Source organism: Prionailurus bengalensis, chromosome B1, assembly GCF_016509475.1.
Source record: "Prionailurus bengalensis isolate Pbe53 chromosome B1, Fcat_Pben_1.1_paternal_pri, whole genome shotgun sequence".
In the NCBI taxonomy this organism is placed as follows: Eukaryota; Metazoa; Chordata; class Mammalia; order Carnivora; family Felidae; genus Prionailurus; species Prionailurus bengalensis.
In genome coordinates, this window is record NC_057344.1 from 40,692,162 (window position 1) to 40,719,608 (window position 27,447).

At 47.9% G+C, this 27,447-nt stretch overlaps 1 protein-coding gene across 1 annotated transcript; it reads left to right on the forward strand.

Moving 5' to 3' along the window:
• The first annotated feature begins 1,553 nt into the window (after positions 1–1,553).
• Positions 1,554–25,849, forward strand: PLAT (plasminogen activator, tissue type). The gene is made up of 14 exons (XM_043563120.1): positions 1,554–1,740; positions 12,772–12,869; positions 13,746–13,788; positions 15,542–15,679; positions 16,259–16,369; positions 16,729–16,903; positions 17,570–17,661; positions 19,158–19,332; positions 19,870–19,955; positions 21,555–21,750; positions 21,862–21,998; positions 22,162–22,302; positions 23,175–23,341; positions 24,910–25,849. The coding sequence occupies exons 2-14, from the start codon at positions 12,798–12,800 to the stop codon at positions 25,066–25,068; spliced, it is 1,692 nt and encodes a 563-aa protein (XP_043419055.1). The 5' UTR covers positions 1,554–1,740; positions 12,772–12,797; the 3' UTR covers positions 25,069–25,849.
• The last annotated feature ends 1,598 nt before the right edge of the window (positions 25,850–27,447 follow it).

Sequence of the window (27,447 nt, forward strand, 5' to 3'; positions counted from 1 at the left end):
ATATCCTGCCCCACCGCTCAGGCTTAAGGACCCAATACCCAGACCGCAGACTGTATGTGAGCTAAGGATTTAAATGTAATCATTTGGGAGCAAATCATCCTCTACAGGAGTTCAGATTAAAGATTCTTTATACCACCCCTCCATCCCTGCTGAACCAAAATGCCAGAAAAAGCCTCCGATCCTTATCAAGGCTTCCCATGTTACAGGGAAGTAGACACGTCTCCATGGGACAGGGCCACGCTTTGCTACAGCTTAGCTGATGTCCTAGTTCCATTCCTTTGTAGCTAACCTGGCCCTCGTATTTCCCCTTTCCTATAATGGCCATTGGCAGAGCTACGGCCTGATAAAAATATGGAAAAACAGCTTGACTTTGAGCACAACTGCCTTATTTTCCAACCTCAAAATCAGCTCTCATCGCTTGACAAATGTGAGCACATTTAGGATCGGAATATATGCAATCTGGCCTCTCCCAGAAGAATTGGTCATCCTTCAATTTCCTCTGCCAACCTCAGCCTTCTGGTCCCTCTCCTGGCATCCCTCTTCCTTCTCTTTCTTTCACACTGCCTTGTCTAGCCAGATACCAGCCAATAATACAGATACTACGCATCGAGCCCTGTGCTGTGCCAGGGATCTTATGTACACTGTCACTCTCTAATCTGCGCACGTGACCTCTGATGGGAGAGCTCAGCATAATTGCAAACCCTGACTGAGGTCACATCCCTCATTACTGGTACAACTGATTCAAACCTAAGCATTTCCCTTACACCTGCTGCTTTTCTTTATCAGTCATCTGCAGGTGTTAACAAGTCAAACAGGCTGTCTATTTCCAGGAGCATTCACATTTAAGAGCAAACTCCAGAACATGGGAAAGCTTCCCTTCGTTTAAGAGATGGATGGCTAGTGATAGAATTTCAAGGCAAGGCTGTGCAGAAAAAGCGTTTAGACAGACCATTGGCTCAGGCCCACCCCACCCCCCACCCCCTGCCTTTATTCCACAGCCCCACTCAGGGAATGCTGGAGCTGAAAAGACCTCAGCCATCTCTTTGCAGAGAAGAGAAATGAGTGGCAGGACAGGTACCTGACGCATATTCCAGGCTGGGAATTACTTTCCACTGTAGAGGAGCCCTGCCCGCCTTTGTTTACTGCCCCGCTTTTCCCAAGTGCTCCAATTTTGGCACTTCTGTGCCTGGAGGCAACTGGTCCACCTGTCCAGTCCTTCCAACGTCTTGTGTCCAGAGGGGCAGAGTCATTGCTGGACATTCCTGAAGAACCAGTCAGCCTCGGCAGTGTATATTTTCTAAGAATAGCAAACTCCTCTTTCCATTATAGGTTTGCAGCCAGCTGACCCCGAGGGTCTCTTTTAGGTCATAGACTAGCGCTTTAAAGGAAGATGATCGTCAAGGTTCTGTCCAACTCCCAAATTCCTGTGATTCGGTGACATCAGGATTGTGAATAATCAGGCTGGCCCGAAGCCAGGCTGGGCTGTGCTGCTTCCATCATAAACTTCCTCCCCCTCTTTATAAAAACAGGCCCGCCCCGTTTGGCTCCCTCGTGGCCCTGTCCACTGGGCATCCTGCTGCTGCAGAGAAACCCGCCCACCCAGGGCCACCGACCCCACCCCCTGCCTTGAAATTTAAAGGAGGCCGGAGCTGTGCGGGGAGATTGGAGCTGAGGTCCTGCAGGAGCCCAGGGCTGAAGAGAAAGCCTCTCCCAGGGAGGGAAGGAAGACAAGCAGTGACGGTAGGTCGAATTCTGTGACTCTCTGTCTGCCCATCTCCTCTTCTCTCTCTTAAAAGTCTTTCTGGCAAGCCGAGCCACTAGAGGAATACCTTAATGAGGGACTGACTTTGCAATGCAGGCAAAAAGAGGATTAGTTAGAATCAGTGCCCAAACAGAGCCTTCGTTCTGTATCTGCATTTCATTGGGATAGGCTGAAGCTGTTTTGAAGGGCGAGGTGGTCAGGGGAAGAGAGAATAGGAGGGATTATGTCTTGGAGAAGAAATCTCTGCTTGCAGAGTAAAGGGGAAAGTGAAAAGAATTGTAGAGAAATGTTCTGAATAGACAATGGGAGCACCTCATGACTAACGGGCAAGAAATGTGAATGAACTGAGCTGCCTCCGGGATTTGGGGCTATCTGAGCCTGGAGGGTCCCTGGCCATGTCGGGCTGCCCTCCCTACTCCCCCCCCCCCCCCGCCCCCTGCACCCAACAGAGCCCATCAAGAACTTTAAGGAACCGGGGCTAGGGATGCGGTATGGTCAACTTGCCTCCGAGCATGATTAATTAGGTGGGAAGTGCTGGGAAAGAGAAGGACGAGCGTCAGAGAAAGGCCTCTGATCTCCCCCCACGACCCCTCCCCATCTCCACTGGTCAGTTTGTCCTCTGGCATTTTGCCCAGTGTGCAAGTGTGAGGTCCTCTTTAAGGATTCTCAATTACAGGGGGGGATAACATCAATGGCTTTTCTTTCAAGAGCATTCTGCAGGAAGCATATCAAAGCTTTCTAGATTTTCACTGTTATTATCTTTATTTTCTTAACCTCACTGGGAGGGAGGACAGGAGGGAGCCAGGAAAGCAGAAAAACATGCTGAGCTCCTAGGTAACTAGTGACAAACTCAAATGCAAAGAACTGTGGTACCAATGATTGAGCTGAGCCGGTGACCAAGCTGGAATAATAATGGTGGTCTCCTGCAGTGGATTGACGACAGAAAAAAATTGTGTGTGTGTCTGTGTGTGTATGTTTGCAATTCCATGAAGATATTCTGCAAATACAACTATTATGGGGAGTCCCCTCAAAAGTAACTTCCTAGCAATTCTTGCCTGTGGGGGCAGGAGGACTCATCCTGGGATCTCAACACTGACTTGACCGGAATCAATATATGACAGTCAGTGTGAGTGCTTCCTGTAAGCACAGAGCCAGACTCGAGGCACCAGCAGGGATTTGTAAATATTGAAACAGAAATAGCTCCATTCCACCCATCAATTTATTCTACCTAGAATATTCTCAGAGACACCAGCCTCAAAGCTCTGGATCTCATCAAGAGCAAAAGTAGCTCCCCACTGCCCAATAGCTCAGTCTCTGTCCAGACTCCCTAAGACCAACTCAGTGTATTTTGTGATGCCTCTTATCAGATACTCCTGGCATCTGTGCTACTCCTCAGTAGCTTCACCAGAACAGCTCCTGCAGCCAGGGAGTAGCTGAGGGACAGCAGTGTTGCTGTTTTTTGTCCTCATTGAGGATGGGCTCTGGGACTTGGCTTTTATTTCCTTGGGTCCTAACATGTTGAGCAGACTATGCTCAGTACCTTTCCAACTATTGCAGCCAACATCCCAGCCACACCTAGTGACCATCTAAGGCTTTTGTAAATGAGTGGCTGGGACCACAGAACATTTGGGGAAACTTACTTTCCGAGGGAGGCCTATTACTAAATCTGCAAGCAACAGCTTTTCTGGTTATGGGGTTTTATAGCAACTGAAGGGGCCCTCTGGCTAAGATCTAGCTTCAGGACTTCCAAAGCTTCTAGTATGTATGCAGGTTATTTTCTATCAGGCAGATGAGGGGGCAACGTGGTTTGTAGCAATGGTGGTGAATTTACCTCTAGTCAAAATACAAAGTCCATACACTTCTCAGAGATACTGAATATCTGGTGGTGAGGAAAAATTGGGGGTTTGGGTTGAAATGTTCAATTTCACTTGATTATCTGGCATTGTGCACCTGCAGCCTCAGAATAATATTTTTATTCTCTGTGAGTGAATTGCAGCACTGCTCTGGTAAGATGGTTAGGATGGACAACGGGTGACCAGAATATTCCATTCATTCCTTCTTTGGGTCATTAGCTTTGCATGGAGAAAAATTCTGTCTGTAGCTTCAGGCTATGAACCTTGGGCAGGTTCTGGTACTTATCATGATTACCCAGAAGATGCTAACTAGATGGTCTTTCTCTAAAGCTAATGCAACGGAGTGTCCTTAGCAACTGCCTAGCACTATCTGTGCAAACAACCATGACCCAGAGGGCGACTCTTGGCTAGCACACCCAGCTGAGTTGCAAAGGACGGTTTGGCTATTTGGTGCTCCAGATGCATGCATCAGTGGCTCGGAGAGGTCGGCTGGGGATTGATCTATAAGATCTGATTCCAACTTGAGCCTCTGAAGTAACCACTTCAAGGTCAGGCTGAACCCAGATACTGGGATACCTTTGTATTCAAAGCCTTTTCTGTTTATTATATGGTCCCAAATATTCCATTAATTTACAACTAGACATTAGGGAATTGAAACTGAACATGCCCCAAAGGCTCTTATGTCCTTGGAACTCTTGGGCTTTCCAAACCACACTTCCTCCTAGGGATGCCCTTGAAGGCATAGGCTGGGGTTTGTGAATCAACTTCCTTTACCCAATGGAAGGTATTTGTGCTGAAGAGTAAGCAACTCTGGCTGCTTGCTGCTGTTATCCTGGACCCCGCACAGTGGTGTCATCTTGGGGATATGCTGTGTCAGGAACGCCCCTTGATTTTGTTCAACAAACAGCTTCTATAGTATCAATTCCAGGAGCCTACCTTGACCAGCCCCCTACCTCAATGAGAGTGAACTAGATCTCCTTCCTCCACATTCCAGCAAGACCCTTTCTTCCTCTGCATTTCCACCTTCTATCCCTACATCCCTGCGTATCACAGTGCTGATCACACTGTACTGTCATTACCTAATTACTTGTCTGTCTCGTTCCTAAACTATGAGTTTCTGAGGATACAGTATATATGTCTTTATACCACGGAGCCTGTGCCTGGTACATGGTTGGCGCTCAAGAAATGTATGATGGTAAATACATACAGTTGGTAAATCTTCACCTGTGAATTCAAGAAAGGAGGAAATGACACTGAGCTGGGGCTTGAGGGAGAGATGGGTGGGTGGGGGATCTGACAGATGGCATTCGAGGATGACACTCAAAGAGGTTCTCAAGTCCCTTTGTTAGAGATCTTTGCATGAACAGTTTGATGTCAGCTGAATTTTTTGCAGGTTGGGGACAGGACGTAGGGAAACTAAACCTAGTAGCCTACCATGAATAATCTAAAAGAGAAAGACTACTGGTCAACTAGATCTTTTGTCACATTCATAGAAAAGAGAAACTGGTTTTATTTTGCCTTCTTGTAGCAAGAGCTGGTGTCTGCCACCTGGGATGCAGAGAAAAAGGGAAGGTTTTGTTTTGTTTTGTTTTCCTTTTTCTGGGAAGCTGAGTTTCCTTATTTTTATCACATAATGTCTCTGGTTTTTGAACATCTCATGTGGTCGGCATCAGACAGCCCTTATCAGGAGCAACAGCCCAGATCTTCCAGCTGTCTTGGGCACCAGTTCCTGCTTCCTCTGAGAGTCCACAGCAGCCCTGGCTTGTGTGGTGTAAATAGGTCTGGGAAAGGCAAATTAAAAAGCAGATTAAAAATAGCATAAAAGATACCACCTCATATCCAGGAAATAAGGGCTCCCGTTAATACTGTTCTGTGCACACGTACATGAAAGGTGTGAACTTTTCTTTCAGTCGTAAGGAATCTGGTTGCAGCTTATCACAAGATGCCCACATGATCCAGGGAACAGGATTTTGGTATTAATGCTTGACCACACTGGGAACCCCACAGAGGGTGGCATCTTTTCTGCCTTGGTAGTTTTCAGTTGTTTTTCCAGGAAGAAGTTGTAGACTTTGGTGCTCCCATTGTTGAAGGACACTTGTGACAGTAAGCATAGCTGACTTTACTGCCCACTGGCCATTTAGAGGGTTTCTGCCTGCTTCTTCTCTAATTGCTGTAACAATTCAGCAAGGCGGGAACGATTCGCCCGTTAGAAAATCCAGGAAACCACACACAACCTGTAAGTGGTAGTAGGAATCTGAAGTCAAGACTCCAGTCTTGCGGGGCGCCTGGGTGGCTCAGTCGGTTAAGCGGCTGACTTCGGCTCAGGTCATGATTTCGCGGTCCATGAGTTCGAGCCCCACGTCGGGCTCTGTGCTGACAGCTCAGAGCCTGGAGCCTGTTTCAGATTCTGTGTCTCCCTCTCTCTGACCTTCCCCCATTCATGCTCTGTCTCAAAAATAAATACATTAAAAAAAAAATTAAAAAAAAAAAAGACTCCAGTCTTGCTCCAGTAAATGCTATGCTCCTTGCATTTACATGCTACCCTTCTCATATATCAACTCTGAGCACATTAAAAACATTACAGTCCAGGGGCTCCTGGGTGGCTCGGTCCATTGAGCGTCCGAGTTTGGTTCAGGTCATGATCTCACAGTTTGTGAGTTCAAACCCCGCATCGGGTTCACCGCTGTCAGTGCAGAACCCGTTTTGGATCCTCTGTACCCCCTTCTCTCTGCCCCTTCCCCGCTCGCTCTTACACACACTCTCTCTCTCTTCCTCTCAAAAATAAACTTTTTTTTTTTAAGGTTTAAAAAACATTACAGTCCAGCATCAGGACACAGTAAGGAGTGGTGGAAAGCATGTCGAGTTTGAGTCCTGACACCACTTCTCACAAAGTGTCTCACCTTAGGGCCAAGGCTTTTGTACCTTTTTTATTAATTTTTAAACGTTATTATTTATTTTTGAGAGAGAGAGAGACAGTGCAAGCAGGGGAGGGGCCGAGAGACATGGGGACAGAGGATCCCAAGCAGGCTCTGCGCTGACAGCGGTGAGCCCGACGTGGGGCTCTAACCCACAAACCGAGAGCTCATGACCTGAGCCGAAGTTGTATGCTCAACTAAGTGAGCGACCCCGGTGCCCCAGCCCTTGTACCTTTTTGAAGTTAGATTCTCTTGCCTGTAAAAACAAGACAATAGTATTGCCTTAAATGATTCAATGGTTATAAAAGGGTTGTAAAGTTTGTAAACCCTATGCCTGGCAAGTGGGAGATACTCAAGTGCCTGTGGAGCAAGTGGCATGAATCCACATGCAGTTCTCAAAAATATACTAGAACATCCCTTTCAGGTGAGCCCAGTGAAATGTGGACAAACTCAGTAATGATACAGTGAAAGCGTCCGATCATTTTTCTTATTCATGTGTGTTGAATTCTGGAGGTAAACTGAAGAATTATCAAGGTATTGCATATTTAATTGCCTTGCAGTGATGATGGCTTTAGGGAGTGGAAGGGATACGAGGAATTACCTTCATGCTTAAAATGAGATACTGTTTTAGATTAACATCAGATTGTTTAGATTCAGACTTCGAGGTTAACATTTTATTGCACTGACTAATGGAGTCAGCTTTTGCCAGCAGAACCTTGTTTTTTCTTCACAAGATTATAAGTTTATTAGGGAAGGGTTTCTTGTATTTTTATGGTAAAAGGAGGCATGATGGACTTCTGTTTTCCAAGACCCAGATCCAACACGTCCTCATTCCTTCCAAATATCTAGAATTACCTGGCAAAGCATGGGACGCGAAGCAGATGACAGTGCTCAGTGTAGATTTTTCTGAGTTGCCAGGTTAACTTAGACCCAGGTCATACGCCTATATTTTGAAGATGCCTTGGAAAGAATGCTGCTCTTGAGTGACTAGTGAGATGGGTGAGAGATAGGAGAGGATTCTATTCTATCACCTCATTGGAATGGATCAAGGTGATAAGAAACAAACCCTTCCTCTCTTGTCCCCCAGTTGTAAAAGAGCTCTATTCAAGAAGAGAGAAAAACTTGGACACACAGAAAATGAAGAATTGAGAAGTTAAGAATTGTTTACATGTTGTCAGTTTTTGAAAATGGCTTTTATTCTGAGAGCAGGGTCTTTGTAAAAAGCAGGACCTGTATACGCGGGACCAGGGTTACCAGGCTACTGGCCCCCTGTTCTGTGCTCCCTCTGGAACTTGCAAAGATGAGCTTTTTTGGGGGCCCCACCACCTTTCCTGTGTCCGGGTCCTCCCGCCATCGCACACCCTCTCTTGCCCTGACCCTACAGACGTGCCTTTGCTGTTCCAAGGAGTTCTTCCTTGGACTACTTTTTTTTCTAATTTTTTTGGCATCCATTCTGGGCCATGATGGTTGGGGGGTGGAGGGAGGGTGTTATTTGTTTTAAAGCCATGAGTCATTTTAGAGTATTGGTATTCTTGGAGACTGACTCTCTCTTACTAAGGTTTCCAGAGAGAAGCTTTGCAAAGCAATAATAACCCAGGAATCTCCTCTACCAAAGATTAAGGTAGCAAACCTTGCACACAGTGTAAAATTTGATCATAGTATCAACTTACTTTTGTCTTTCCCTTGCAATTTCCATCTTCTGTCTAGCTTGCTCATATTTCTGCCTTTTTCTTGCAAGAGTAGCAACTACAAGTCCCCCAGTTCTATACCTGCTGGAGCAATTGCATTGTTTGCTCCTAGAACCCCAGAACTTGATCGACTGTATTTATGCAGCTCTTTTATTGCCGGTCACCTCCAAGCATGTGGTTGTGTTTAACTAAAATACTTATACTCATTTATAAGTGTGTTAGTTTACACCCATTACATCATTTGTTCTCACAACAGCGAAGACCACAGAGTGTTAGCCCTGGAGGAAACCTCCAGAGTCCAGACCACTTGGATTTGCATCCCAGGGAGAAGATTTTATGTCTCAAAATATAGATGCTTTTGCGAAGGGCAGCGTATCAATTTTTATTCAGTCACTCTAACCTTCTGTGAATGAGGATAGCGGTTCCTTTCCGGAGGACAGATTTTTCAGAGGTTAGCAGGGAGAAGGTAGGACAGTGGAGGAGAGTGCAAAGGGAAATGCAAAGGCACTGAGGACAACAGGTCACCCTCAGGAATGACCCCCAGGCCCTTCCTCTGTCTGGGTGCCTATCAGTCAGCACTCTGCCATGTTACCACTGCAGAAATGAACACTTGAGTTTCTGGCTGGCAGGATCATTGATTTCTCAGCTACAATGGCACACTTCCTTGGCTCTAGAGAGTAACCCCCTCCCTGGTTACCAGTCCACTGTTCCCATTTTTCCCCTGGAACAGTCATCATTCACTGTTGTTCAGAAGGGCCAGTGAACAGAGTTAACTCTGTTGCTGTAGCCGGCAGGACCCAACGCAGCTTTGAGGCAGGGAGGTCAGAGATGCTCTAGGAGCAGATGAGGCTGCCACACAGATGTGCAGGCTGAGTCCCACACAAGGGTGCCCGTCCACGCATCCTTGAAATGCAGGCCATGCTTTATTTGCCAGGCCATGGGTCCTGTTTTTTTGTGTGCTTGTTTTTTAGTTTGCGCAGATTCTTTGTCAACTTGCCAAGCTCCATGTCTATTGAAGTCCATCCACCAGAGAGGGTGCCTTTTGCAAATCTGCCAAAATCAACTTTGTATGCTAGGGTGGACCTGCAGGGTCTGGGTCCTTAGGACCCCGGAGACCACAGGCCTTATGGCCATTCTACCATTACTCTCATACAGTGATGCTTTCAGGGATTCAGGGATTCCAGTGCAACCAAAGTGAGACATCCTAGTGGTTTGTCTTTTTTCTTTTTCCTTCTCCTTCCTTCCTTTCTTCCATCCCTTTCTCCCTCTTCCCTCCTTCCTTCCTTCCTTCCTCTTACTTCCTTGCTTTTTTAGTTTTCTGACTCTGGGAAACTTAAATATAGCAAAAGGAAGAGAACACAGGAAAAAAAATGACAAGTCTTTGTATTTATAAAATGAACCCCAAAGGACTTCTTACCCTTACACCTCGCATCTGACTGCCACATGGTGCTTCTGTCTTTGGTGGCAGCCTGTGGTTCATGTTGCTGAACTCTGCCCTGGCAGAGGCCCCATACACCCAGAGTCTGAGCCCCTGTTTCTGGTATTCACTTGTTTCTTTGTCCAGGCACTGCCCTCAAATTGCTACAGCCACCTCTTTAATGAAGGCAAAACAAGGACACATTTTTTTCCTCCTCTCCTCTTTCTCCCTTGTCTTTGGACTACACTGCTGGTCTGCTTGCAGGATGACTCACTTCTTTGTCATCCTCTTACCCAGTTCAGCCTGTCCAGCTGCTCTCATTGCCTCTGTGCAGCGAGATGGAGCTGTTGCCTTGTTGGAGACTGTCACTGGGTCAGCTCAAGGCCCCGGCAAGGCCCAAAAAAGTGGAGGAAGATAAGGACAGATAGAACAGAGATGGTCTCGAACTCTCCCAGGAACGGAAGACAAAAGTAGACCCCTTTGCCCCTTATGCCCCTTAGTTGCCAAAAGGGTTTTAACATGATGCAGCTGTGGGAGCCACCACTCCAGCCCTAAGTCACGCTGTGCCTCCCTGATCTGGTCCCCCTCTCCCATTTGTCCAGAGAATGCAAATGTGTTAATATTCCATTTCTCACTTCGCAACTTTCTGACATCTAGAATGGTGTTCCATTTAGGAGGACCCAGAGTTTGTGGTTGTTGTTAGGACCCTGAGTTCTTGAAGTAAAATGGTATCCCTGTATCCCAGTGGGCATCCAACCCCCTGGGCTTAGGCTAATGAGTTTATTCAAAGGGCTGGTTGGTTTGACATGCAACACTAAGAAGGGTTAAGTTCTTTGTTGATTGGTGACTTGTTTACTAATTCATTCATTGTTTCATTCAACGGTTCTTCATAAAGTCCCAAGAGCTTAGAGGTCCCCCTAACCTCAAGGCCTGGCCCAGATAATAAAGTATGGGACAATCTATACACTACAAGAATCAGGACTAACATCAGGAAGAAAGAGGGGGGATGCATGTAAGAAGATCCATTTTAACTTTTTTTTTTTTTTTTAACGTTTATTTATTTTTGAGACAGGGAGAGACAGCCTGAACGGGGGGAGGGTCAGAGAGAGAGGGAGACACAGAATCTGAAACAGGCTCCAGGCTCTGAGCTGTCAGCACAGAGCCCGAAGCAAGGATCGAACTCACGGAGCACGAGAACATGCCCTGAGCCAGTCGGCCGCTTAACCGACTGAGCCACCTAGGCGCCCCAAGAAGATCCATTTTAAAAGGTTATAAAGAAATGGGATGAAATGAAGAAGGGAAATTTAAGAGGGGTTTCGGGCCATTTTAAGAAAGGGGAAAGGTAAGGAAAGCTGAGAAGGAAAGTCCGGAGCAGATCCCTGTGGTCAGAAGATTATACTGAGTGTTCTTGTTTCTGATGGCCTCAACTCCCTAACTGCTCTCTTCCGAAACTTCAGGAAACCTGTGAGCAGTAGAGAGCTTCCTCCTCAGAGTGAGAAAGCCGCCCCCCTCCTCCAAGAGCACACCCTACCCTGCCCTACCCTGCCTTACCCTGCCCTACCCTGCCCTACCCTGCCCGGGAGGGGGGCCTTGCTTGACACACCAGATTAGAACAAAGGCCCAGATCCTGCCTTCTTTTGGCTTCCTTCCCAGTGGGGGAGGGGCTGGAGAAGGGCCGTGCTGGTTGGCAGACGCCCTCTGAGCCTGGGTGAGGGAATCTCGTTGACCAGCCCCTGCTGCCCTCTCACTCCCTCTCCCTCCTCTGCCTGTAACCCGGCAGCCCCAGAAGAAGCAGTGGGGCAGAAAGAGTCCTCCCACCGCCCCACTCGCTCTTTCTTTGTCATCCTTGCTCTGAAGGGGGCCTGTGGCCAGTGAGGGGAAGAACACTTCCAACAGGGAAGCTTTTTGCAAAGAAACAAAGAAGGAGCCAGAGCCAGCCCAGGATGAAAGTCCTGGAAGCCCCTGATCTGACAGGGCCCTGAGGACCCTGGGGATGGGGGGGAGGGGTGGGACCAAAAGTTGTTGTGACTGAAGGGAAATGAGTCAAGGGAAGAAAGGCCCTGATTTAATTCTTGTGGACAAAGGAGCAAGTGGGTCTGCCAGACCACAAAATAACACCCCGACCAACTAACCTACTTTAAGCTGCTGAGGGCAAGATCACTGGGGAACAGCACATGGAAACTGGGAATTTTGGGTCCAGGAAGATCTGAGTGTAATAACCAAAAAGCAGATGCTTCTGTTCCTTTCTGCCAACCTACACTTTGCCGGGCCCGTCTGTAAAATCAGAGGGAGCGGTGGGGAGGGTGCGAGCTGGTGCAGGGGAGCATTTCCTGTGCTGGACCAGGAGGCGTGCCAGTTAAGAACTCAGGTAATCTGAGGTAGGCTGGCTCTGTAACGTGCCCGCAATAGAATCCCTACAGTGTCCTCCAAGAAAGTCAGAGAGGGGACATTTCTGTGGTTCCATCTTCCAGGGCAGGAATTCACTTCTAGGAAAATCAAGCCAGGGCCTGGGGTACCCAGGCTGCCAAGAAGTGCCAGGGATGGCCTATGCTATTCAGCCCACAGACATCCCTGGGCAACATGATCTTCTAGCAACCCATGTCCATTGATGGACTAAAGGATAAACAAGATGTGGTCTATACACACAAAGGAATTTTCTTCAGCTTTAAAAAGGGAGGGGAATCTGACACATGGCCACCACATGGATGAACCTTGAGAACATTATGCTAATGAAATAAGCCAGTCACAAACGGATGTGTGTCGTAGGATTCTACTTATGTGAGGAAACTTGAGAGTCATCATATTCATAAAGACAGAGAGTACAATGGTGGTTGCCGGGGGGAGTGGGGAGTTAGTGGGTCGTGGGTGCAGAGATTCAGTTTGGGAAGATGATAAAGTTCTGCAGATGGGTGGTGGTGATGAATGTGCTTAATGCCACTGAACTATACACATATATCAATGGTTAAGATGGTAAATATGCACAATTAAAGGAATCTTCCAGATATTTGTGGCATTTCCCTCTGTGGGAGCAGATGCTGGAGGGGAGACGCCATGATAAAGTCATGGGTTCTTGAGTTTTGTCATATTCCTTCATCTCTCAATCACATAATTGAGCTTTTTTCCCTTCTTCTTCCAGAATTTAAGGGACGCTCCAAAGGAACGATGAATAACCTGAGGAAAGAGTTGGTGTTCACTCTGCTGTTTTGTGGGGCAGCCCTCACCTTGCCCAGCCAGGTGGGTGTGCAGGTCAGGTCTGTGCCCTCCTCCACGGGCCTATGGACCCTCAAGGCCCTCAGGAGCCCAGGGTGGGCTAACGTCAGAGTGGAGAGGCAGAGGCCAGCATTCGCAGAGTATAGTGCACATACTCCTCTCTGTGCGGGATGCTTGGGATTCAGGGTTCCAGGGGGCAGAACTCTAGGCAGTTCTGCTGACCTCAGTAAACAGTTCTTAATTCTACCCCACTGCCTCTGACGGCCTTCTTTGGCGCTGTTTTTAAAGAATGTGCTTGAATTAATCCATAAAGTATTTGGGAAAGATAGTGCCTACGCAGTGAGCCGTGGAAGCTGGGAAGCCACCAGTGCCACTTGCCATCTAACTGGGATGGGAGCTGTCCTGTAGACATGCTGTCTAAAAATGCCCAGCAAACAAGAGCACCATCATGGAAGGCCCAGCGAGATTTTAGAGGAGAGAGAGTTGGGGATGGCTACATGGAGGGAATCGGTGTATGTGTGTGTGTGTGTGTGTGTGTGTGTGTGTGTATGTGTGTGTGTGTGTGTGTGATTACAATCCACTCGCCCCTTGTGGCTATTTAAATTCAGAATTAAATAAAATTTAAAAATCCAGTTCAGGCTATGGTATTGGACAGCACAGGTATTAAAGATTTTCATCATTCAGAAAGTTATTCTGGCGGCACTGGTCTAGAAGGGGAGGAAGAATTAGAAAAGAAGGTGAGAAGTGGACATTGCACCTGGGGCCAGTTACCTGAGGTGGGGCTCCTGGGGCAGGTGGCATCTGATTGGCAGGTGCACCGGTGGCCTCTGGATCAACCACCATTGTTCTTAAGATACCCAATATGTGCTGACCCTTCCTCCACCTCTGGTGGCTTTGCAGGAAATCCACGCACGATTCAGAAGAGGAGCCAGATCTTACAGAGGTAAGATGACGCTGAGGTCAGTGGAGGGGGTCAGTGGAGGCGGGAGGCAGAGTCAGGGCTTAGGAGCTCCGGGCACTCTGTTGGGGAATTTATCTGCCACCACACCCAGCTTACCTGAGCTGTGTGAAGGTGAGATTTCGCAGGGTGATTCTGCAAAGGCGCCTGTATCCCCCCCCCCCATCACTCAGCCATCCACCCAGTTAGCCGAGGCCGCGTTTGAGAGGCCAGAGCAGGTGGCCCTCAGGGAGTCACAGAGCTGGTGGGAACCTGCCAGCTCAGTGGCCCGAAACCCTGTGACACAGGTGAGAAAACCGAGCTGGAGATGGAGCGGTGACCTGCCTAAGGTCACCCCGTGGCCAGCTGCAGCTGTGCTGGTCCTCCAGGGTCTTTTTCCTGGGCTGCAATCCCCTTCCCACCTGAGTCCATGTGGCATCTTTGTCAACTGTCATCTCTGTGCTTCCATTTCTTCTGTCTGGTAAAAATGGGGTAACTAAGCTGGGTGGTCTCACAGGAGTTCCACAGCTGTGGAAATACTCTCTCTATAAGACCAAGTCTAGAGTCGACTCTAGAAACCTGAGAAACATCCCCATGAGCATTAGGTAGGATTCCAAAAATAAAATATGCCAGCAGCCGGATTGTCTTGACTCTTGTTGGAAGAACTCTGGGCCCAGCTTCAAGTCTGAAGCCACCAACCTGGGGCCTTCATCTCTGTCCTTCATGACCTACTTCCTTCGGGTCTGGGAGGCTTTGCAACACCTCTTTTGAAGTGGAAGTTTCCTCAGAGTGAGTCATGGCAGTAACTCTTAATGACTTTGCTGTTGGATAAGCATTTCTGACAAGGGTGTCCTGGCCCCAGGGGACCCTCCAAAGAAACAACAGAAAAATTATGTACAATGAGTGCTTGTCACGTCTTTAATTAATGAAAAGTTAAAGATTTGTGAAGTTGGCTTTCTGGTTTGCAAATAGAGACAAAGGGTGAGAATATCAATGCGAGCACTTAGACTGTTTTCATTTATACAAAAAATACTGGCAGGAGTAGCACATTTCCCACACAGACTAAAATGTGGATTTTCTTTCTCTTGGGCTAGCAATGCATCATTTCAGTGTGGTAATACTCATGTGGATCAAAAACTCTGCAGGCAATTTATACATATACATGTGCATATTTTAGATGAATTAATATGAAAAATTAGAGTCTTACTTTGTAAATGTATTTTGATCGATAAATTCTTCCAAGATGAAGGCCCATCAGAAGAAAAGTAATTAAAGTGGTCTTTGGTGACAAATTCTTAGGTATCTGCTATCTTCTGGCCGAGGGCAAAAAAGGCATGAAGGATGGGTTGTATTAAAAGTGAGGTTCATACGTGGAATTTAAGAGACAAAACAGATGAACACAGGGGAAGGGAAGGAAAAATAAGATAAAAAGAGAGAGGGAGGCAAACCAGAAGAAGCTCTTGAAAGACAGAGGACAAACTGAGGGCTGCTGGAGGGGAGGGGAGTGGGGGATGGGCTAAATGGGTGATGGGGATTAAGGAGGGCACCTGTTGAGTTGATCACTGAGTGTGTTATGTAAGAGATGAATCACCGGGTTCTACTCCTGAATACTACACTGTATGTTAACCAGCTTGAATTTATATTAAAAAGAAAAAAAACAAAACAAAAAAACTGAGGGATTTTCTCAGTGGAACCAGGGGCGGGGTGTCAGTGTTTGGTGAGTTGTGCCCTCAAGAGGCCAGCCTGTCTTTCGTTACAGTGACCTGCAGGGATGAAAAAACACAGATGCTGTACCTGCAGAATGAGTCGTGGCTGCGCCCTGTACTCAGAAGCAACCGGCTGGAATACTGCTGGTGCAACAGCGGTCGCTCGCTGTGCCACTCGGTGCCCGTCAGAAGTACGTATGAGGGCCCCTGGGTGGCTCAGTCAGCTAGCCTCTGACTCTCGATCCTGACTCCGTCATGATCTTGCGGTTTCTGGGTTCGAGGGCTGACCGTGCAGAGCCTGCTTGGGATTCTCACTCTCCGTCTCTCCTCTGCTGCTCTTCCACTCCCACACACACACTCTCTCCCTCTCTCAAAATAAATAAATAAACTTTAAAAGTATATTTTTTAAAAATGTACGTATGGACTGCCAGTGGAAGCTTCGAGCTTTGGGTCCAATTTCCTGGGCCCAAATCCTGTATTTCATGTCCCTGGCTTGTCCAGACCTCCTCTTGCCTTGGGCAAATGTGAACGTGCTGAGCAAACAAGCAAGCCTGGGGCCTGGGGCTCTGCCTTCACTCACCCGGCCTCAGCTTCCTTGTCTGTCAAATGGGGAGAAAGTAGTACCTACTTCACGGGGCGCAGTGAAGATTAAATGAGTTATTTTTGTAAACTGCCTAGAACAGTGTCTGGCAGGTAGAGCGCACTCTTAAAATTTTAACTCCTTTATCCTTGGAACTGCTTTGAAGTAATTCCTTGTTTGTACTTGGCAGGTTGCAGCGAACCGAGGTGCTTCAATGGGGGGACGTGCCGGCAGGCTCTATATTTCTCAGATTTTGTCTGCGAGTGTCCTGAAGGGTTTTCAGGGAAACGCTGTGAAATAGGTGAGTGGTGGGTAGGTGGTGCGAGAGAGGGACAGAATCCCAAATCTTCCCAGGAAGGGGAGGAAGAGTGTGGTGACGGGGCAGGGTGGGGACAGGGAAGGTCGTCCAAGGGTCGGTTAGGCAATCAAAGCGCTGGGCCCAGTGGGTGCCATCTTGGGTGCCGGGCTGGAGTCTGGCTCTGCCGCCGGTCAGCTGGGTGAACTGGCCGCCCCGTTTACCTCCTTTGCTCCGGCAGCTTCCGCAGCCAGCCCGCCACACTGGCTTGGGGGTGATGCCAGAGCAGGTGCGAAACCCCTTTGGAAATCTAAAGGAAAGAGGGGGACTCACATGTGAGATGTCACCTGTCCTGTTTCGATCAGATGCCAGTGCCACATGCTACAAGGACCAGGGTGTCACCTACAGGGGCACGTGGAGCACAGCGGAAAGCGGGGCTGAGTGTATCAACTGGAACAGCAGCGTACTGGCCCTGAAGCCCTACAACGGACGCAGGCCAAATGCCATCATGCTGGGCCTTGGGAACCACAATTACTGCAGGTGAGAGGGCCGTCCTCCCTACCGGGTGGGCTTTCCTCCAGTGAGGAGCTACTAGAGTCGGGGGCAAGGCCTAGTTCAGATCAGCCATGGTTCCCCAGAGACAGAGAACCAATACATTAGACACACATACAGGAATTTATTATAAGGAATTGGCTCACCCAATTGTGGGGGGTGGCAAGTCTCACATCTGTAGGCAGGCCAGCGAGCTGGGCGCTCAGACAGGCTTTGACAGCACAGTCTTGAGGCAGAATTTCTTCTCAGCTTTTGCTCATAAGGCCTCCTGCAGATTGGATGAGGCTGCCCACAGATGGAGGATGATCTCTACTCAGAGTCGACTGATTGCGGCTGTTAACCATAGCAGTCTCTTCACCACAGCACCTAGGTTCATGTTTGATTAATAACTGGGCGTTATAGCCAAGGTAACACATAAAACTAACCGTCACAGGCCACCCCTTGTCAACATGGCTCCTGGTCCTCCTTCAACCATACTTAACTCTCCACATGAAGACAATGACCAGGTCATACTTCCACCTAACACGATACAACTGTCCTGTGTACGACCAGAAATGCCCTAACCTTTTCTCCAGAAGAGGATGCAAAGACCTTGGGTCTGAGAGGGAGACTTCCCTTTTCACCTCCTCTGGCCTTCCCTGGCTGCTTTTTCAGGAACCCAGACAGAGACTCGAGGCCCTGGTGCTACGTCTTCAAGGCAGGGCAGTACAGCACTGAGTTCTGCAGCACGCCGGCCTGCCCCAAGGGTAAGCGCAGCCTCCCCACCTTCCCTGGTGGTGTCTGGAGAAGAAGAACCTCGAAAGACAGATCTGATAGTGTTTCTACAACTGAGGAGACGGAGGAGTGGGCTAGTGGTTGACTATTTTGTTCACAGAGGGAAGAAAGTCAGAAGACTCAGGTCTTCACCCAGGCCTGGCTTCTAACTAGCTGTTTGACCTTGAGCTGGTCTCTTTACCACCCCCCCCCCGACCCCCCCCTGGCCCCCACCCCGACCCTCAGGTTCCTCGTTTACAGAGGAGAAGGTGGGCTGCATGGGTGGTTTCCAGTCCTCTTGAGGATGAACGGAGATTTTCCCTTTTGTGATTGATGGGCCTAATTCTCAATCTCTGTCTCTCTCTTTAAAAATGTTTAATAAGAGAAAATTTCCCAAATTTAAAAACCCTAAGTTTTTAAACTTAGTGCAAAAAAGCACCCTGAGTTCTGTGGTCCTTTCACAAACAATGATGTCACAATAGTATGAAAAATAAATTTTAAAGTTCTAACCACTCATATACGATAATAATGTGCATTCTGTCTACAGGTAGGTCTGACATACCTGTCTGTGAATTTGAGGGCTCTTTACACTAATTCTTTTTTTTTTAATTTTTTAAAAATCTTTATTTATTTTTGAGACAGAGAGATACAGTGTGTGAGCAGGGAAGGAGCAGAGAGAGAGAGACACACACACACAGAATCTGAAGCAGGCTCCAGGCCCTGAGCTGTCAGCACAGAGCCTGACATGGGGCTCGAACTCATGAACTGTGAGATCATGACCTGAGCCGAAGTCGGACACTCAACTGACTGAGCCACCCAGGCACCTCCTCTTTACACTAATTCTAAAGCATCCTCCCCACTCCCAGGATTGGTAAAATTGGGACTCACTGGTCTAGGTGGCCCTTTAATTATACTGTTTATAGTGGTACACTTTGCCAGTTTCAAATTGGGAGAAAGGAGGGTAAAATGGGGGCAAATAGGTGAAAATAGGCAGCATTCCTGGGTCCATGTCCTCTCTCCTGCTCGAGCCCAACAAATCCTTCAGATCACTGGCAGACAAAATCTGGGAAGTTAGGGGCTGCGGACATGTCTGTCCATTGAAGATCCTTGGTTCGCCACAACCTGTCAAGTACAAACCAGGAAACCCCCTGTTACTTTCAAAGCAGCTCTGGCAATAATCACCTAGAATTGAACACAGCATCCCTTTCTGCTGAATGTGAATCAACCCTCAGCATCACTCGACACAGCAATCTAGGAAGCCACATCCAATCATGAAAGTTGGCCCAGCAGACAGAAGCCACTTCACATCCCTCTGTAAAAGGGCTGGAAGAATGAGGAAAGAGGGGAGGTGGGATGCTATCATGTCCTTCTTATGGCGAGCCTGGCTGCCTACAGCCTCTCGGGCCAGCGGCTCCGGCTGCAAACACTGATGTGCCTGCTGTAGCATTTAATTGGCTATGGGTCAATGTGAGACTTTCTTTTGTTCCAGAAAAAAACGGAGACTGCTACTTTGGAAAAGGGTTAGCATACCGTGGCACCTACAGCCTCACCACGTCTGGTGCCTCCTGCCTCCAGTGGAGTTCCAGGGCCCTGATAGGCAAGGTCTACACAGCATGGAAGAACAACGCCCAGGCACTGGGCCTGGGCAAACACAACTACTGCCGGTACGTAGCACAGGGACCATGGGTTCCTCTCTGGGCAGGGGGCAGGAGTGGGCGGTGGGATGAGAGATTTCATGCCTAAAGTTGTATGAAAGACTCAGTGGGTGGGAAGGAACCATGGACATTATCTGGCCGCACGTATTCATTTGCTGGAATAACACCTGTTATGAAGAGTGAAGTTCACCAGTGTTTCAGCCCACGTCCCAGACTAGAGGTGCCGTCCCACAGCCACTCTGTCCTCATTGTTCTGTTCCTCTGTGGCACCTTTCTCCCAGTGAGTCATAAGAGTGTTTTCATAGCATTGCTCACGGTACCTTCCAACACACCTGCGAGATGAAGATGTTATATTGCTGATAGAAAAACAAAGTTAAGATTGTTTTCCTACCGTGAGATCTCTGATGGAGCCAAGTTCAGAACTCAGGACCCTCCTGCCCAGCTCAGTGTTTTTGCCATCGGTTTACTGAGCCTCTTTCCTCGCTCACGTGGCCTGCGATGGGATTGAAAATGTGATTGAGAACCTTGACCTCTCTCACCATCTAGGAACCCAGATGGAGATGCCAAGCCCTGGTGCCACGTGTTGAAGGACCACAAGTTGACGTGGGAATACTGTGATGTGCCCCAGTGCTGTAAGGGCTGGCCCTTGGCCACCTCCCTCTGCCCAGTCTCACCTCCTGGCCATTTCCTCTACCATTCCCCGTGTCTTCACAGCTGTCTGCTTCAGACCCAGATTTTTAGGAGGGCCTTGGTGGGGAGGGGCCTCCCATGACTGGAGCCACGGTAGGATGACAACACTCTGGGCAGGTGCTCACTTCCCACGCACGACCAGGATGGGAGGGGCAGAAAGAAAGAGAAGAACTTGCCAGTTGCTCTTAGCATTTATTAGGCTCTAAACTTCTCTCTCCAGTTGCCTTTATTAATGATTGACCATGAGGTCATAGTGAGCATAGAGGAGGATAGCTCTCATATGTGGCTCCCTAGATAGCAAAGTGCTCTCACTGTGTGCTCCCGACAACGTGGTGACAGGCAGTCCTCCTACGTCCAGCTTACTGATGAGGAAAGCAGCTCAGAAGTCATGTGGCCTGCCCAAGCTCACTGGGCTCTGAGCCACACAGCTGGGGTCTGACGCCGCATCCTCGGACCCCACAGCTCGTACTTCTGCTGTGAGCTTTTCCACCTTTCCCACAGAGCCCATTTAACACAGGGGGACTCTGGAGGGGGTTAACACTGGGTTAGTGGAGGGGGTGGAAGACAGAGAAAATTTAAGGTGGCACATTTTGCTAAAAAAAGACACTGAGAATAGATTATTATAAACTTTTTTAAAGTTTATTTATTTATTTTGAAAGAGAGAAAGAGTATAAGTGTGAGAGGAATGGGGACAGAGAGAGAGAGAGAGTTTGGAAGAGCATCCAAGCAGACTCCATGCTGTTAGCGAAGAGCCCAATGCGGGGCTCCGAACTCACAAACCGTGATATCATGATCTGAGACGAAGTTGGACACTTAACCAACTAAGCCACCCAGGTGCCCCTCTGTGAATAGATTATTATTACTCAATTCCTGTGAATGCACGTACCTGCCAGAATGTTTCTCAAGGAACATATTATTTAACTGGGCAAGTAAGACACAAACCACCAATGAACTCACAGCCAAAGTCCTACATGGTAGGTCCTCAGTGGGCAGGATCAGCAAGCTCATTCAGAGCCTGGTGGGCTAAGAGTGTTAAGAAAGCCTCAAGAGGAGTTGGGATTTCACCTAAGCCTTGAAAAGTGGGCAAAGTTAGTAGATGGAAAAGAAATGGGGAACCATTGCCCATTGGAGGAAGTTGCACTGCTGCGTTATTTCTGCAGCCAGGAAGCAGGTGCAGGAAAAAGCCAGGAGTAATGAAGCACGGCAGAAAGACCCCCAGTTTGGAGTCAGGCAGGTCTGGGTTCTAATCCAGGTGCCCCTGTGACTTTGGGCAAAAATTTCCCAGGCTCTCTGAAGTTCCATGTCATGAGGGTTAAAGGAAGTGTACCTACGATGGTTGGCATGTACCATGTACTCGACAAATGAAAGCTGTGGTTTTTATTACCATGCAGACTGTCCTCTCACTCTGTGCTAACCTGGAGAAGTGCAGTAAGCCTGTAGAAACTTGGGGTTCCAAGAGAAGAAACCAAGATAGGTACTCAAGGAACCCCCCGCCAGGGACCACAGGTCTGACGTCCCTTCTCTTTCCTTTCCTCTCCCAGCCACCTGTGGGCTGAGACAGTACAAGCAGCCTCAGTTCCGCATTAAAGGAGGACTCTACGCAGACATCACCTCTCATCCGTGGCAGGCTGCCATCTTTGTCAAGAACAGGAGGTCACCAGGGGAGAGGTTTTTGTGTGGCGGAATACTGATCAGTTCCTGCTGGGTCCTGTCTGCTGCGCACTGCTTGCAGGAGAGGTAGGCACTTCAGAAAAACCCAGTAGGTCTCCCTAGACTCTAAGGCCTTGAACCCAGGCCTGTTAGAAGAAGCCTCACAGTGAGCAGAGCATAAGGCTGTTTCTCCGTTAGGTATCCTCCCCACCACCTTAAGGTGGTCCTGGGCAGAACGTACCGAGTGGTCCCTGGAGAGGAGGAGCAGAAATTTGAAGTAGAAAAATACATCATCCATAAGGAATTTGATGACGACACTTACGACAACGATATTGGTAAGATGTCACATTCTCCCCGCTGCAGATGGCACCATACACAGCCACACACGTGCACTCACACCTCTTCCTCCCCCACCCTCGCCTCCTCCTTCGTCTTCCTCCCCTCAAGTCAGAAGCAGCCCTTCCCACGCGGCTTATTCCCTTCTTGCTCTTCTCCCAGCACTGCTGAAACTGCAGTCAGACTCGCTACAGTGTGCCCAGGAGAGCGACACTGTCCGCACCGTCTGTCTCCCTGAAGCTGACCTGCGCCTGCCTGACTGGACAGAATGCGAGCTGTCTGGCTACGGCAAGCACGAGGCGTGTAAGTGGAAGGAAGTCTCGGCCCCATCCTGTCTGTCTGCAGGACAGCAGGGCATGCACTTTCTGGAGGAAGAAAAAGCAGTGACGAGAATGTTCTAGCCCTGGTTCAGGCACTGATGTAAATGTAGGCAAGTTCCCTGCGGACCGAGAACCCCTCACCTGCCTTCCCTACTTCGCAGGGTCACTGTGCAGGCCACGAAGGGTCTGAGTAATACAAGTGCTTTGAAGAGCTTCAGACTTCAGGAAGGTTCTGATAAGAAGTGGAGTACAGTGATTAGTGGTTCTTGGACTCTCTGGTCATGTAGTCCAGAGATCAAATCTGAGATCTGCACCTTGTAGCAGTGTGGCCCAGGACGGGGATTTTTGTTTTACACCGTCCCAAGCCCCTGTGTTCTCACCGGTAACATGGGGGTAGATTTAGCTGCCTCCTTAGACGGTGAGAATGAAATGACAGTAGGTGAAGGCAGTGGTTTTCAACTGGGGTGATTTTGCCACCCCCCCGCCCCAGCCAGCAGACCCTGGCAATGTCTGGAGGCACCTTTGATCGTCACAACTCAGGATGGAGGTTTATACTAGCATTTAGGGAACAGAAGCCAAGGATGCTGCAGACATCTGCAGTGCCCAGGACAGCCCCCCTCACATTATCTGGCCCCAACGTCACCAGTGCTACTACTGAGAAACCATGGGCTAAACTCTGTAAGATTTCTGGCTTTGTCAGTCAAAACAATCTTGACGATTTTGTAGGCGTCCACCTAATATGTGTGAAAGCTCGAGACAAGTTAGCCATTATTAGAAAATTTGGCTTCCTCCCTCCAAAAGGTTTACAAATAACTTTCCCTAAAACCATCGGACATTTTCCCTTCTCTCTTGCAGCTTCTCCTTTCTATTCTGAGCGGCTGAAGGAGGCTCATGTCAGGCTGTACCCAGCCGGCCGCTGCACGTCACAACACTTGTTTAACAGAACCGTGACGAACAATATGCTGTGTGCAGGAGACACACGAAGTGGTGGGAACCAGGCAAACCTCCATGATGCCTGCCAGGTAAACACGAGAGTCTCGCCAGAGCCTGAACCCACCCAAGGGTAAAAGTGTCCCTTGGCCAACAGGCTCCGAACCAAGAAAAAATTACAGCCAGAACCAAGGGATCTCATCTTGAGGAGGCACTGGAAGTTCGAGATGAGGGCCTCAAAGAATAACACAATCAGAGAAAGATCAAAGTTACCCAAAGTTATGAAATCTAAACTGCAGGAAATTTCCCCAATGTCTCTGCCGGAAACTCCACCTGGTTCAGGGTTTCCTGTAGGCCCAGGCAATTGATTGACTATTGAAGTGATGGATAAAGCAACACAAATTAAGCAGTTCTTTTTTTTTTAATGTTTATTTAATTTTGAGAGAGACAGAGACAGAGCACAAGCAGGGGAGGGATGGAGAAAGAGGGAGACACAGAATCTGAAGCAGACACAGGTTCTGAGTTGTCAGCACAGAACCCGGCACGGGGGTCAAACTCATGAACCATGAGATCGTGACCTGAGCCGAAGTCAGATGCTTAACTGACTCAGCCACCCAGGCGCCCCCAAATAAAGCAAATCTTGACTTCTGGGGGTGCTGGAGAACTGGGGTCTGCCACGTAGAAGGGGGAGGAGGGGCTGCAGCTTACTAGGAAGGGGGACATGGATGATTTGTGAGAAATAAGTTTTAAAAACTCTTATTCAGCCCTAATATGAGGTTTTTAGCCTGGGAAAGCAAACTATTTCAGGTTGTCTGTGTTGGCATCCTTATCAGAGTTAGTACTTCTCTTTCGTGATAATGAGGGACTGGGTATGGGACACAGACCAACCTGTGGCATTAGGACCTAAATATAACCAAAGCACAGTTATTGATGAGACATTTTCAAACCTACAGTGTGTCAGGCTCTCCACCGAGGGCCTGGGGGTTGGAGGGGAAACAAAAAGAAGGAAGCAGGGCTCTTGCATCAAAGACTTTGTGGGCTTTGTTCTTATAAGGTAATCATATCAGCCTCTGCCCTCAGTTCCTTGACAACCTTTGTCTCTTTCTGAATGATTTCTTCAGAAACCTCAGCTGTACCCCTGGCTCAACAGTTATAAAAAGTTGTATGCAAAGTGAAAATATGATCTGCAAGCTTCAAGTTAAAAACAAAAACAAGAAATTATTTTGGTTCAATAAGACGGTAACAGCCAATTACCCAGAGTCTTACAAAATGTCGTATGTCGTTCTCAGAGTTCTTCATGCTCTCTCCCAATTAATTCCTATAATAACTTCATATGGTAGATAGCATGAAGTCTATTTTACAGAATATTGAATATTGAATACAGAATAAGAATATTGAAGCACAGTGAGTCTAAGCCCACATAGCTAGTAAGTGGGAGAGTTAAAACCAGGGTTGTGGCCTGAAATGTCTGAGCAATTATCTCAATTCTACTTTGCAATGTAGAACCTAATCCCCTACAGGATCAAGATCTTTGAGATAACAATTTCCCTCTCCGAGCTAAGTACTTTGAAGAATACAATATTAGCACTACAATATTAACCCTAACTTCCCCCTAAAGAGTCTGTGTGTTGTGCAAACTGACCTGTTCTCTCTTTTGCAGGGTGACTCAGGTGGCCCCTTGGTGTGTATGAAGGACAACCACATGACTCTAGTTGGCATCATCAGTTGGGGCCTTGGCTGTGGGCAGAAAGATGTTCCAGGTGTATATACCAAGATTACTAATTACCTAGACTGGATTCAAGACAATATGCGACCATGACCAAGGACTCCCAGTTCCCTGACATCATGGGAGGAAGCCCCAGCTTCCTCCACTTCAGAAGACACACCAAGGCGGGGTGCTTCTTCACAGAGATGAGCCATAACACAGTACAAGTGGGTGGCGGGTGGGGGGAACCGATAGGAGAGGGGAGAGGATAGGTTTTCACAGGTACTTCCCATTTTAGAAGTTTCCAGGGGCTAAGATTGGATTTCAGACTGGAGTCTGTCAGCCAAGAAGACAGATAAAAGCCAACCCCTCCTGGAATACGACCATCTAGGGCAGAAGAGAGGTAGACCAAAAGCCCCACCTCCTGATCTGTCAACATGTGGAGTGCTGGAAATGGGACCACAAAGATGAAAGCATGTCTCAGTAGTAAAAAAACAAAAACAAAAACAAAAAACAACCCATCATCTAGATCCTTCAGGAAGGAAGGATTGCTTTAGAAATGGAATGTCTATTTATACCCACAAGGAAGCCCAACATGGGCCTGCTAATACGGGATGGGCTGGCTGGCCAGATCATGTCCTCAACATCTTTTAAATCCAGTGTTTGGCTTTTCCCTTTCTCCACTCTACAGCTCTTGGAAGGAAATCCTTTTGTGGATAGTGTAAATCTTTTTTCTGTATAAACTTTATAATAAAACAGGAGACTTGTATCATTTTAATACCTGACAAACTAGGCTTTAGTATATTTATATCAATCCATTTTCATTTTTACTTTGTTGCCACACCCCTGTATTATACTGTGCTGAGATAATAAATTCAGATATATTTTTCACATATTTTCCCAAATCAGAGTGGAGTAATATTGTTACGTTGGCAGTATCTCACAGCTTATTTATTCTTGTCATTCATGGTCACATCTTTAAAATCATTTCAAATATTTCCTTTCATTCATCCAACATATACAGAATACTTTATAATGTACTAGTGATGGGCTCTTGGAATGGTGGTGGGGTCCGGAGCTGATGGCCAAGAAAGAAATCTTGAGACATCTTGGATGCAAAAAGGTGATTATTAAAGCACAGGAACAGGACCCCATGGGCAGGAAGAGCTGCCCTGGGACCCTGAGGAGAGACTGATTACCTACTTGGGAGTTGGGGGAGGTAAAGTCAAGGGGAAGTTTCCAAAGGGATTTTCATATGCTAAAGAAGACTCCCAGGCTACTGGAGGCCTAGCTATTGTCAAGCTAAGGTTGTTTTTCCCTCTAGCACAGCATTTAGACAGTAGGGGGTTCCTGAAGAAATGTTCTAGTCTGCCTGGCTCCAGTATTTGTCAATGGGCTGCAGGTTATAAGGAAATTTAATTTATCTACCATTTCCTTCTGCCTTTGTTTCCCACATCACTAGGTGCTATGGACAGTAAAAAGGGGGAAGAAGGCAGTTCTTGGTTTGACAGGGAAATAAGGTACTTAAAGAAATACCAAGGATAGGGGCACCTGGGTGGCTCAGTTGGTTGGGCATCTGACACTTGATTTCTGTTCAGGTCTTGATCCCAGGGTTGTTGAGATCAAGCCTCTTTCTCCCTCTGCTCCTCTCCCTGGCTCACACATGCTCACTCGCTCTCTAAATTAAAATAAAAAAGAAATACCAAGGTAGAACAGAGTTGGGTCACAAACCGGCAGAGAGAAACTTACTGGCATTCAGTTGCATTAAGGAATCTTCAGGAAAAAACAGGTAGGGCTTTTAAAAGTTGGCCAAGATTTGGGGCGCCTGGGTGGCTCAGCCAGTTAAGTTTCCGACTTCAGCTCAGGTCATGATCTCGCCGCTAGTGGGTTGGAGCCCCGCATTGGGCTCTGTGCTGACAGCTCAGAGCCTGGAGCCTGTTTCCGATTCTGTGTCTCCCTCTCTCTCTCTGTACCTCCCCTGCTCGCACTCTGTCACTCTCAAAAATAAACAAACAAAATCTTTAAAAAAAATTGGGTAAGGCTTAGACTCGTGGAGAGGGGTGGGCAAGGGACTCTTGCAGCAAGGAATGTCACTGCATGAAAATATAAAGTTCTGGAGAGCAAAAAGAGCAGTGGGAGTAGGGAGAGGATTTTGTACAGGTTGTAGGAAGTGAGGTTCATGAAGAACACAGGTAGGAATTTAGATGACGGTGCTTTGAATGCCAGGCAGTTTTGGACTTCATTCTGTAGGCAGCACAGAGCCACTGGGGCTTACGTGTAACAGGAATGATGAACTGAACAGAGCCGGGGAAAATGAACCACGAGGTGGATGGAATGATAGCAGACTGGGCAGGGAGGCTCCGTGACCAGCAAGCACAGCAGTAGGAAGGAGAAGCGAGGGGAACCAAAGTATGACCTCCCTAGCATAGCGACATCCCACTGTTGGGCAGACAAGAGAGGCTAGTACTTGGACCATTTTCTTCCCATCCCATT